At 37.6% G+C, this 13,276-nt stretch overlaps 1 protein-coding gene across 4 annotated transcripts in view; it reads right to left on the bottom strand.

Moving 5' to 3' along the window:
- The window catches only part of senp6a (SUMO specific peptidase 6a), a 40,483-nt gene extending 28,529 nt beyond the window's left edge, over positions 1 to 11,954 (bottom strand). For 3 of the 4 annotated variants that reach the window (XR_005992862.1, XM_041805664.1, XM_041805663.1), the window contains exons 1-3: positions 11,821 to 11,954; positions 2,455 to 2,548; positions 155 to 218 (exon numbers count right to left, since the gene is read on the bottom strand). Coding sequence is in view for 3 of the 4 variants with exons in the window: in XM_041805664.1 (XP_041661598.1) it covers positions 155 to 218; positions 2,455 to 2,548; positions 11,821 to 11,851 (189 nt within the window). In the remaining variant the exon portion in view is untranslated. The remainder of the gene's footprint in view (positions 1 to 154; positions 219 to 2,454; positions 2,549 to 11,820) is intronic. The other variant, XM_041805665.1, reaches the window with a different exon arrangement.
- Positions 11,955 to 13,276: the final 1,322 nt, after the last annotated feature.

The raw sequence follows: 13,276 nt of genomic DNA, 5'->3' as shown, positions 1-13,276 counted from the left end.
TATGATTTAATCAACATTTCTGCTTGGGTTCTGTGGGTGCCAGCCTCTGTGCTGGTTGGAGAGCCCTGCTGCGGTTCATTAAGGGTTAAAAAAGATAAAAAACACAGGAGTGAAAGGATGAAAGGGAGCACTGAGTTCAGGTAAAGATGTTTACCTTTTTCTCCTCGGGGGAGGTGGGCGGCTCCCGGTCCATCTCCTCCATGCTCACCACGCTCGCACTGAGAACATAGAAACAGAACAATCAGACTGGAGAGTCTACACTCTGTGTGAACATGATTGTTTTCAATCGTTCTGTCATATGACCTAATATGCCTGTGTCCATGCTGTAGCCTATGTGTAGACTTATTTTTAGTGATGAAATGAACAAGCCTAAAATGTGCTGTTGGATAGCCAGCAATAAATTATACAAATGCTTCTGCACCATTTCATACGTGTGCAAATTGATCTGTGTGAAGGAGAAGAAATCACTCAGAAGCTGGTCTTCTGTTTTTGTCCAAGTGGTAATAATAACATTATTCAAACTAGAGCAGCAAAGTTTAAAAATATGGTATCCTCACAGTCCTGTTAGACCAGTGTTACTCAACCCTGCTCAACCAAAAAGCCAAACTGTTGAAAATTAAATTTGCAAGAGCCACAAACTAAGTGGTGAAAAGTGGCAATTAAAATAAGTTAAATGTGGCAAAAATGGTAAGAAAGCAGCAAACACTGGAAGAAAAGTAGCAAAAATGGGTGGGAAGTGACCAAATAATGAGTTAAAAGTGGCAAAAGCATTGCAAAAAATGAGTGCAAAGTGACTGAAATGGGAAAAATTCAGACAAAAAGGTGGGGAAAATGGGCAAAAAGTGGCATTGAATTAAAAAAGGCAGGTTAAAAGGGCGAAAAGGGGCAAAAAATGGTAAAAAGCAGGATAAAAGTTCCAAAAACGGGAGTAAAGTGATGAAAAGAAGCGGCAAAAATGGGCTTAAAGCAGCAAACACTAGGAGAAAAATGGCAAAAAAGGGCAGAAGTAGGCAAAAATGGGCTTAAGGTGGCAAAAACAGTACAAAAGTGGCAAAAACCTGGAGAAAAAAAGAGTGAAAAGTGACTAAAATGGGCAAAAATTTTAAAAAGTGGGATACACTGACAAAAAGTGGCATTTAATTGAAAAAGGCAGCATAAATGGGAGAAAAGTGACCAAAAGAAGTGGAATAAATGGGCTTAAAGCTGCAAACACTGGGAGAAAAATAGCAAAAAAATGAGTAACAGGTGGCGAAAAATGGTCCAAAAATGGAAAAAACCTGGAGAAAAATGAGTGAAAAGTGACTAACATGGGCAAAAATCAGACAAAAAGGTGGGGAAATTGGGCAAAAAGTATGAAAGAGTGACAAAGTAGGAAATCAGTGGCATTTAATTGCAAAAAGCAGCTTAACTGAGCAAAAAGTGGCAAAAAAAAAGGGGCAAAAAATTGCAAAAAGTTCGATTAAAGTGTCAAAAATGGGCTAAAAGCAATAAAAATGGAATCAAAGTAGCAAAAAATTGCAAATAAGGGCAATGGAAATATGCAGACAAAAAAAAAGGGGTTGACAATTAAAGCCTACTGTGTAAATGTGGGAAACAAACTGATTAATGTGACTTGCAATGGATGATTTCTGAGGTAAAATTTTCCTTTTTAAGGTCTTCTGGGAGAATAATGTTTCAAATTAAGACATAAAAGAACTACAAACCATCACAGGTTGAGCGTTAGACACTAAAATATGGGTTTTAAAAACTGGAGGAGGCTGAACTGAAAGTTTTAAACGGGCATTTGGACACAAATTTTTCACCTTGGTTGATCTGAAATTGCAGCAGGCCATACTGGACTTAATCCAATTAGCGATTGATTGACCAACCCTAGTCTTAAATCAAAATTTTGGTATCATTTCAGCTCTAACAAACTAAAACATTTTCTTTCTCATCTTCACTGTGTAAAATTACTCCAGAAAGAATATTCATTATTTCTGGGCAGATGTTCTTTTTTCATGTCTTGCTGTTTTTTTCCTCTTCATTTTGATCCCCTAACTACTGCAACACTAAATAATGACAGCAAAAACCATAAATTTACCACCAATTTCCTCATTAAGGTCTGCAGTTATCCAGACTGGTAGAAGAGAATGGGCCTTAAACTGGGATGGGCTTGAGTTTAAAGTTTTAAAAGGATGCCTTATTTCCAGCAGGTTATGGCCATTTGTCTCTTGTCAATTTTCCTCTATGATTATAAAACAGAAGAGGCTTATTCAATGCGAGCAGCGAGCGCTGTATCACTGTGCTAAAAAGGCTGCTGAGTACATCATCAGAGACTGGAATAGCCTGCTCATCAGCAGGAGGTGTCACTGGGGTCTTTTCCTGTGTGGAGGCAGAGCTGTGTGCTGAAAAAGTGATGCAGTGCAGTCAGCGCCGCTGGTGCTGAAAACAAACGAGGGCCGGAGAAGTGCTTACTCATGTCTCCTTTCCTCTTCACTGTCATCAGAGTGAGAAAAGCTCCAGTTGTGCTTGTACCCTCCATCTCGCCTCGTCTCTGACCTATCCAAAGCTTGAATAAACCAGAGCACACCATCAGTGCAAGGACCAGGACAGGCAGTAGTTTAAATAACCATGCAGGTAGCACACAGCTTCAAGGATCATCATAACAAATCAGGGATAAAACATATGAAACAAGTAGAATCCCAATCCTGCACATATGAGCATGCAAAAGCACCAAAATTACACTCATGTCACTAAAGAGGAGGTTGATCAGATTTAGAGGGAAGCATTTAGATGCAGATTAATTTAGTTCACCAGGATGCATCAAATCTGCGTTGTTTTAATGCAAATAAGGATCAATAACACCATAACAAATGTGGTGATCTGTGACATGAGAGTAGGTAGAAAACATGTGCGCACATTTTCAGCACTTTTACAAATAATCCTCGTATTATTCAGAATCATACAAGGAGTTTGACTCTAGTTAGCTCTGACTAAACATAATCTAGATCAGTGTTACTCAACCCAGCTCAACCAAAGAGAAAAACTGTTGAAAAATACCTTTACAAGAGCCACAATCTAAGTGGTGAAAAGTGGTGAAAATGGGTTAAAGTGGCAAAAGAAAAAATAAAGTGGCAAAATGGTCAAAAAAGTGTAAAAACGTGGCAAAAAATTAGTGAAAACAGACCAAAAGTGGCAAAAGTGGCAACAATGGGGAATAAAGCGTCATTCAATGGAAAAAAGCAGCCTAAATGGGCAAGAAGTGGCAATAAATTGCAAAAAGCAAGATGAAAGTGTTGAAAATGGGGACAAGTGGCAAAAAGAAGCGGCAAAAATTGGCTTGAAGCTGCAAACACTGGGAAAAAAGTGACAAAAATGGTCCAAAAGTGGCAAAAACCTGAAGAAAAATGAGTGACAAGTGATTAACATGGGCAAAAATCAGACAAAAAGGTGAGGAAAATGGGCAAAAAAGCATGAAAGAGTGACAAAATAGGAAATTAGTGGCATTTAATTGAAAAAGGTATCTTAATTGGGCAAAAAGGGGGCAAAAAATTGCAAAAAGCTCGATAAAAAGGTAAAAATGGGCTTAAAGCAGTAAAAATTGAATTAAAGTAGCACCAAATAAGGGCAATGTGAATATGAAGACAAAAATAGAGGTTGACAATTAAAGCCCACTGTGTAAGAGTGGGAAACAAACTGATTAATGTGACTTGCAATGGATAACTGTCCCGGAAGGAGCAAAAAATGGCAAAAAAAAAAAGGGAAAAAAATTGCAAATAGCAAAAAGTAGAATAAAAGAGGCAAAAACTGGAGAAAAGGGGCAAAAAGAAGTGGCAAACACAAATGGATTAAAAGTGGCAAAAAAGGGAAAAATGGTAAAAATGCAAGTAAGGGCAATGGAAATAAACAGACAAAAAAAAGAAGATTGACAATTAAAGCTAACTGTAGAAGAGTGGGAAACAAACTGATTAATGTAACTCGTAATGGATAATATCTGAGGTGAAAGCAGAGCTTTTTTAAGGTTTTCTGGGGGAAAAATATTTCAGATTAAGACATAAACGAGCCACAAATCATCACAGAAGAGCCACATGTGGTTCCAGAGCCTCGCGTTATCACCGATCTACAAGAAAAAGATATTCAACAGTGTTGCTGTGGATGATTTAGCATGATGCAGACCTATCTGGGCTTTTTAGATTACTGTGAAATTAGTGTTAATTGAAATAAATTACACAGATTTTTGCTAACTAATGCACAAAAGCCTGTTTAAGATATTTTTTTATGTGAGCACCAGATTTACGACAGACAGGTACCTGCTTTAGCGACAAATTATACTGGGAAAAAATGGATTTGCAGTAGCTTTTATTTTGCAATATATATATATAAAAAAAAGAGTTTATTCCAAATGAAAGCAGCGACTCTTTGTAGGCTTAACTATGGGAAATTAGCAGTTCAATTAGTGCTGCACGATTTGGTAATAATGTGCAATTGTGATTATACGGGACAATATTGAGATAATAATACATAATTGCTATCAAATTCCTTGGTTATCAAATGCTGAGAATAATGATAGTTTGAATAGACTGAGACCTCACGAAACTCAAGGACCTACCCCCTCCCCCTCTCACCACAACCACAGAGACAACATGGAGACCGCTAACAAAACGAGTCGAAGAGTTAGTCGGTAAGAAGAAAAATAGTGGCTCTATCATTTGGAGATGGTTTGGTTTTAAGACTTCAGATGATCAGCAAATTGATGTTTTTGTAGAGAGAGCCGAAAACAAGTCGTAACTAAAGACCTGAGCACGACCAATCTCCATCATCATCTGCAGCAGTGGCACAGGGTGCAGTACGGAGAGCGTGTTAAACTTTGTGCCACGACACAAAGTGTGAAGTCCTCACAGACCCCCTGCACCAAAACAGTGCACACTTCAAGCTTCGCTATCCCGCGCAGAGCCCTATGAAAGAAGAGGTGACCTGCCATAGAGCATCCTTGAAGCCTGATTCTGTTGGCAGGCTGGTGTTCCTGGCACAGAATCTGTGAGGTGTTGAGCAGCTGGACCTGGCCTGCCTAAGTTTTTGTTCTCACATATTTCCTGTTTTGTGAGCTTAACACAGAGATGCATATTTATTACACTGCTCACATCAGTTTACGTTGTTTATTCAAACAAATATGTAAATGTTCAGGACTCAGGGGCTGTACACAAGAGAAAGCACTTTAAATAGAAAGAACTACTAATCTCAGAGAAAAGCTACTTTGTCAGATGTAGTAAATGTTATTTTTGTTTTGTATTTTCTCTTACCTTTTGCTTATTTGCACAGCTATATGTATTTTGTTTTGCAGAGAAGAAATTTATTTATAACTACCTATTACTTTACTTATTACTTTAATATTTACTTTATTTCTTGATTTTATTTATTTAATTCTTTATCAATTTACAGGTAGTTTCTTTTCATGTAATTAATGTACATGTCAACCTATACAACTGGTTCGATAAAGACAGTATTCAGTTCATGTGGATTTAACTCAAAACTGAATCTGGTTTTATTCCTTCTTCACGGACAAATATATCGAGACATACACTGCCTGGCCAAAAAAAAAAATCGCCACCAAAAAAAGGTCACACACTCTAATATTTCGTTGGACCGCCTTTAGCTTTGATTACAGCACGCATTCGCTGTGGCATTGTTTCGATAAGCTTCTGCAATGCCACAAGATTTATTTCCATCCAGTGTTGCATTAATTTTTCACCAAGATCTTGTATTGATGATGGGAGAGTCTGACAACTGTGCAAAGCCTTCTCCAGCGCATCCCAAAGATTCTCAATGGGGTTAAGGTCTGGACTCTGTGGTGGCCAATCCATGTGTGAAAATGATGTCTCATGCTACCTGAACCACTCTTTCACAGTTTAAGCCCGATGAATCCTGGCATTGTCATCTTGGAATATGCCCGTGCCATTAGGGAAGAAAAAATCCATTGATGGAATAACCTGGTCATTCAGTATATTCAGGTAGTCAGCTGACCTCATTCTTTGGGCACATAATGTTGCTGAACCTAGACCTGACCAACTGCAGCAACCCCAGATCATAGCCCCGCCCCCACAGGCTTGTACAGTAGGCACTAGGCATGATGGGAGCATCACTTCACCTGCCTCTCTTCTTACCCTGATGCGCCCATCACTCTGGAACAGGGTAAATCTGGACTCATCAGACCACATTTTAATAATGCGTTGGACAGTTCTTAACCCAATTTCAGTAGTTTCTGCCATCTCCTTAGATGTTTTCTCTGCTTGTTGCATGCCAATGATTTGACCCTTCTTAAACAGACTATCATCTTTTCCACGACCACAGGATGTGTCTTTCGACATGGTTGTTTAAGAAATGAGAAGTTACTCATTGCATCAGCTGGGGTTAAATAACTTGTTGCCAGCTGAAAGATAATCGGTAATTATCCAATAGGAGGCTCGTACCTATTTGCTTAGTTAAATCCAGGTGGCGACGTTTTTTTTGGCCAGGCAGTGTATATCGAGATATATATCGAATATTGAGATATAGCTAAAATATATCGAGATATACATTTTGGTCCATATCGCCCAGCCCTAGTCCAGGGTGACCCCGCCTCTCACCCAATGACAGCTTGGATAGGCTCCAGCCCCCCGCGACCCCCAATTGGACAAGCAGTATAGAAAATGGATGGACGTACTGTAAATAACACACTGAATGAAGGTGAATTATCGATCCCAAAGGGATCATCTCTTCCCCCTTTTATGCCTCCATGATGTCAACAGTGGAGGAGAAGCAACACAGGAACAGAAATATCCCAGCTGTGATGACTCTGGGCTCTTCAACTCTGATTCCACACCTTAAACTGAATATCTCCCTCCTAATTTTTATTAACAACCTTTCAAATCTTTGAAGAAGTTTAAAATGTAGATCGGTTCAAGCCTGCTGGTGCCTCATAGGCACCTGTACTAGATGAACAGCTTTCCTTAAGCGTGGATGATTAGAAATATTCTATCACACAAGCAAAAGGGAAGCCTGGGCTTCCTGCCAGTAATTTTCAGCATATCAAACAACATCTACCAACAGTTTGGTTAAACATCTGCTACATGTAGTTCATGCCCTGGCCTCCCATTTCCTGTTGATTTGAACTGAAATCTGTCAAGCAGAAAAGAACAGTCAATAATAATGCATAATGCAATAACATATAATTAGAATAATGAGCATAAATCAGCAGGATTCAGGAGCAGAGGGTTCATTCTTTACACCAGGGACACCAAAAACCATTAAGCTAATAAATAGTCTCTTTTTTTTTTAATTTTATTTTCATTCTCTGTTTCAATTAGGAGGTAATTATATGTTTAACCTCACTCTACAGGGAATGTTTTATCTATTCTATTCATAAAAGTAGAAAAAATACAAGTCTGTGCTTCTGAAATTGGCTTTTTCCTCCTGATCTGATCTGATCGATGGCACAATAGAGACTAAATGGTCTGAAAATGAGTGGATATTAATTTAAGTGTAATTTAAATAAACAAAAAATAGTCTTCAATAAGTAAAAAATGCATACTGCTTCTGAAAACCAGAGCAGAAGAAAGTCTGGTCCATACCACTTTAATTAATTTAGAGAGTCAGTACTAAATTCTGCATGATTTATAATCCATTTCCAGCTAAATAGATTGCAAAAACATTCTGATAATGTTCACACAGGGACACTGAGATCCCAAACACACTGGTTTATTTGATCTATGGTGGATTTCCTGCAGGATGAATTCATGATACTGGACCTGTGACGCTGGCTCTGACCACAGAAACGCCATTTATCCAAACAGGCTGCAGGGAGCGTGCTGCCTGTGCAGCTGAAAGAGAGCTTTGACTCTCACATGATGTTCAGATCCAAGCAGCTTGTTGTCACTCTGAGCTGCACTCAACTCATCTGTTAAATAAACGTGCAATTAAATCACCCAAAACACACGTCAGGATTCATTCCTGACTAAATATGCAGCATATCATTATTCCCTCTGCTGTTTGAGACACTGGCAGGGCTGAACATTTGGTTTAGGGGTTAGGACAAAAAGTAAGAACATCTTTGCTCTCATATATTTATCTAATAATTAGGGATGCACAGTAATAATCCTTACCAATGAATTATCGGCAGATATTGCATATATATTTTACATAATTCCCCTAAGAACATATTAACCGATAAATCCACCGATAATAAAGGCGTTTGTTTTCTTTCTCACAAGACTACACATTCTGAAACAGAAGGTGGCGCTGTTAAAGGGGACATATTTTACCCCTTTAAGACAAGTTTATATCGGTCTCAGAGGTCCCCAAAACATGCCTGTGAAGTTTGTTGCTGAAAAAACACTCCAGTATTGGATTTTTGTCATGTCTAAAATCCCCTCTGTTTCAGCCCCGCTCACAACGAGCTGTTTCTGTGTCTGTGGCTTTAAATGCTACTGAGCTGTCTGACTCCGTCCCTGACCACACCCCTCTCAGGAAATGGATGTGGCTCTCCTGACCTTCCTCTCAGCTGGCAGCTGAGAGGAAGATAAGAAGAAGAGGGCGGAACTTTCTTCCCAGCGAGGAGGGCCAACCCAACCTGGGGGAGGGGCTAACTCCCCACATGACATCATGAGGGGAAAATCTGAGAACGGCTTGTTTCAGCACACATTTTCTGAAAGGTGGAAAAAAGAGAGGGGGGAGGGAGTGGATTTTTCTGGTACTTGAGGGGATTACGGACAGGCCAGGGGCACATACGTTTGTTAGAAAAACCTGAAAAAGTGATTTTTGCATAAGTCCCCTTTAAGCACCAGAGAAGAAGAGGAAGCAGGCTCAACGCTAAGAGGCTAATAACATCATTTGCTGTTCCACTGATAATACCACCAAACTAGCAAGTAAAAGTCTGACACTGACAACATTTTAACTCCAGTTTTAAAAATTGTAATACTTTCCCGAACTTTTCAATTACACTTTTAACTTTTTCTTTTAAATGATTAATATCAAAAATCACCCAAGCTGTATTTCATAGCGTGGTGAATGTACAGGTCACAACTTGTCCACGAGAGCGTTTTGGAGTTTTTGGATTGTGTATTTGATGAGTTTGATGAGGGAAAGCCAGAAATACCATATGTCTCCGTAGTGTTAGCTGAGCAGCTGGCATCTCAGCCCCGCTGATCTAAAAATAGCTTGCACCAACAACTAAAGGTAACAAACCCATTACTAAGATTATAGGGATTATGGCAATGGGAGAATTTGCCAAAATGTTGAAGTATCCCTTTAAATTATTTGGGAGGAGAACATGCTAAAATATAGACAAATTCACTTTTTTGTTGGAAATGTCTCAGTTACAACAAACTTCCTGGACCTTCAATCTCTGAACTTAAATTAGAATAGAATACTACTGCTCATCTTTAAAAGGTAAAACCTAATACTAAATATAAAACTAGTCTCTGGAGCCTAGATCTCTGGAGGTATGATGAGAAACTGAAATCTTGAACAGAGTTAACAGTTGCATGCCTCACATGAAATCATTGTTCGACGGACGTTGCATGTCTTGTTCACGCCATTCTGGAGAAATTTAGCCACGCTGTCGACCGCTTCGAGGCCCATTTATGCTCAACGTTAAATACAGACGGAGCCTTCTGCCCGTGCTCTGCATTCATTTCGTCCGTATTTCTGCACATTTCCATTAATTCTAATTTATTCTAAATTTAGAATAAAAATATCTTACTGCCATTTTGGCTCGTAGCAATTTTGATATCAATTGCTTTATTGAAGGGGATGATCATTTCTCATATTATTCACATTTTGATAAAGAAAATTAAATGCATGAGCAAGAAATGTGAGATTTTTGTAAACAATAAAATGAAATAAAGAAGATACTTGAAGGTCTGAATAACGTATAAAGCAGTGATACTCAACATGAGCCTCTAGAGCCACATGTGGCACTTTAATGTCTTCATTTTAAATATTCTTCCCCCAGAAAACCTTAAATAAGGGAAACTTTGTTGCTCTTCTTCACCATTTTCTCTCACTTTTCACCCATTTAAGCTACCTTTTGCCTTTGAAAACCACTTTATTTTCCCTACTTTCTTGCCCATTTTTGCCTACTAGGGCTATCTTTTGCCATTTAATACCACTTTTTCCTTACTTCTTTGCCCATTTTGACACTTTTTGCAACTTTTACCCATGTTTTACCACTTTTATCCCATTTTTGCCCCTTTCCCCCCTTTTTTTTTTCCTCTGCATTTTTACCCATTTAAGCTACCTTTTGCCTTTGAAAACCACTTTTTTTCCTACTTTTTTCCCCATTTTTGCAACTTTTATCCCATTTTTGCCTATTAGTGCTATCTTTTGCCATTTAATACCACTTTGCCTTACTTTTTTTGCTCATTTTGAAACTTTTCTTGCAACTTTTTACCCATGATTTGCCAATTTCATCCCATTTTTGCCTACTTAGGCTATCTTTTGCAATTTAATACCACTTTTTCCTTACTTTTTTACCCATTTTTTGCCACTTTTATCCCATTTTTGCCCATTTTTCACCCTTTTTTTCTCTGAATTTTCACCCATTTAAGCTACTTTTTGCCATTAAATACCACTTTTTTCCTAGTTTTTGCCCATTTTAGCCAATTTTGACTGCTTTTTGCTCACAGAAGTCACCTTTCACTCCTTTTTTTTACAGTTTTGCCACTTTTGGACCATTTTATGTCTACTGTAACTCGTTTTTTTGTCACTTCTCACCCATTTTTGCTACTTTCTGACCCTTTTTTCACTTGTCCTCCCCATTATCGCCCCTTTTTACCCATTTTTGACCATTTTTGGCACCTTTAACTTATTGTTATTGCTACTTCAAGCTGTTTGTGCCACTTTTCATCTCTTAGTTTGTGGCTCTTGCAAAGTTGTTTTTCAACTATCTGGCTCTTTGGTTGAGTAACACTGGTATAAAGGATAAAAAAAGAAAAAAGATTGTATCAAACTGGTATTTTGACACTTTTCAGGTTTAAGAAATATCGCACTGTCTGTGATTTGAATATTGCAGTGTGCTATATTGTGATTTAATCTAATTTGCTATTAATTGTCCAGCCCTAAGACATACATAAAACATACAAGCAAATTGTTGTAATTTACCTCTACTACTAGAGATTGGACATTTTTAAAACATCATAGATTTTTTTGAAAATCCCCCAAAAATCGTGATAAAATCGCCTGGTAATATCGCAGAGTTATCGTTAGATCTCCAGAAAAACTAAAAGCAGTCCACTGGGAGTATTATTGTTTACATATTTTTTAAGGGTGCTGGACAGCTTATATTTCAGATTTAAATGTTTACATGCTAGCCTGGTTTCAGGACGAACTCCTATTGTTCTTTTTTGCCTTTTCTGTATATAAATGTGTTGTTTAAACGTTATGAGACAGCTAACAGCACAGCCAGGGCAGGAAGGCCTGTTAGCTACCACATTGTAGACTCAGCTAACGTCAACGCTAACGCTGCTAGCTCTGCATGCTAGCCGGGTTTTAGCTTTAAAATCCCCCCAACCAGAGCACCTTGAGCCGGGCTGACATGTCCTTCATCCAGGCCTGAAGAAGTGGCACTGTCACCATCCTGGCAGCGCTCATTGCGCCTAATAACACACAACAGCAAGGCAGTGTTATGTGGCTAATGTTAGCCACCTAGCCTCCAGTTCACCCGCTGTGGTTCTACATATTTTTGGACCTTTTTTTTGTGACACCAACGGACCAGAGTCTGCCTTGCCAGGCAGGAATCCGAGCTCTGTGTGCGGGTAAAATGGCTGCTGACTGGCCGGAGGAGGGGAACAGAGTGTCACAGCTTACCTTCAAGAAAAAGGCTTCTATTGTGGGCCATATTTATTCCATGATCCTCCTCGGATGATGGTGTTTCTCATTAGCTACTCAAAGCAGTAGATCAGCTCTGTGTAGCTGCCTTCACTGCTGCTCAGTGCCGCGAATTGTCAAGCGCGCGGAAGGCAACAACCGCGCGACCGGAGGTTTCACTTCAGAGTAAAAGTGTCGACAACCTATATGGCGGTGGAAAATGTAAACACAGTTTTAAGTAAAACTACAAAAAGTGAAATCACAATAATAAAAAAACAATGTGCTTAAAATAGAATCCATTCTTTGATCATCGAGGTAAAATTAAACAAGATTGTTCCGATTTAGCATTCTGACTGGATGATGGACACATTACTGCGACTTTTCACAATTCATATCACTCCGCCTCAGCCAGCAGTTCCTAACGTGACTGCGTTATTTCTTTACAAGTAGTTTTATACTTCAGAATCACAAACAATATCTTCTAATTTCCCCTCTCTCATCAACAATTATTTTAATATTTAAGAAAATAACAATGTAATAATAAAACACAGAAATAGTCCAAGAGTACAAATAATAATACATATAATTACGATTTTAATAATAATAATAATAATAATAATAATAATAATAATAATAATTCTCTAAGAATTGCCACCTTATCAAGAGGGAGGGTACGTATATAAAAATAGTAATAATAAAAATTCTAATACTACTACAACTACTGTTATTATTATTATTCATTATTGTTGTTTTTTATCATCATCATCATCATCATTATTATTATTACTATCATTATTATTATTATTACCATTGTTATTATTGTTATTATAAATATTACTGTTGTTTGTATGTGTTATTATTATTATTGTTATCGTTATAATTGTATTTATTATTATTGATTTTATTAATTATCATTATTATTGTTGTTGTTGTTGTTTTTGTAATGATAATAATAATAATAATACCTATTATTATTATAGTTTTTATTTATTATCATCATTATTATTATTATTATCATTAATATTACTGTTGTTTTTAAATATTATTATTGTTTTTATTATTATTAATTATATTATTATTATTGTTCATATTATTATTATTACAGTAATAATAACGTGGGATCATTTTTTGGAGAGGAGACATTTTATTTGATTTAAGTGGACTAACTAAACAACTCAAACTTTGATATGAAAATGATTTAAGTTAACTGAAACTAAATTGAAAAAGCCCTTACCAAAAAAAGCTAACCAAAGCTATGTCATGTTCTTCCAAAACAAACTACGATAAAATAAATTGGAGTGAAAATCTCCTTAGTTTCAGCCTCTGACAGCAGTGACTGACATGAACACACAAGCCCTGGGAGTGTACAGCGCTCTCATCTGAGTGATCTCATTTTAGCTCTTGGGCTTCATTCAAATATAAAATAAAAACAAAAACATGCTAAAACTAACAGAAA

Source organism: Cheilinus undulatus, linkage group 14, assembly GCF_018320785.1.
Source record: "Cheilinus undulatus linkage group 14, ASM1832078v1, whole genome shotgun sequence".
NCBI lineage: Eukaryota > Metazoa > Chordata > Actinopteri > Labriformes > Labridae > Cheilinus > Cheilinus undulatus.
Note: the sequence above shows the minus strand (reverse complement) of the source record. Positions and strands in the feature narration are given on the sequence as shown.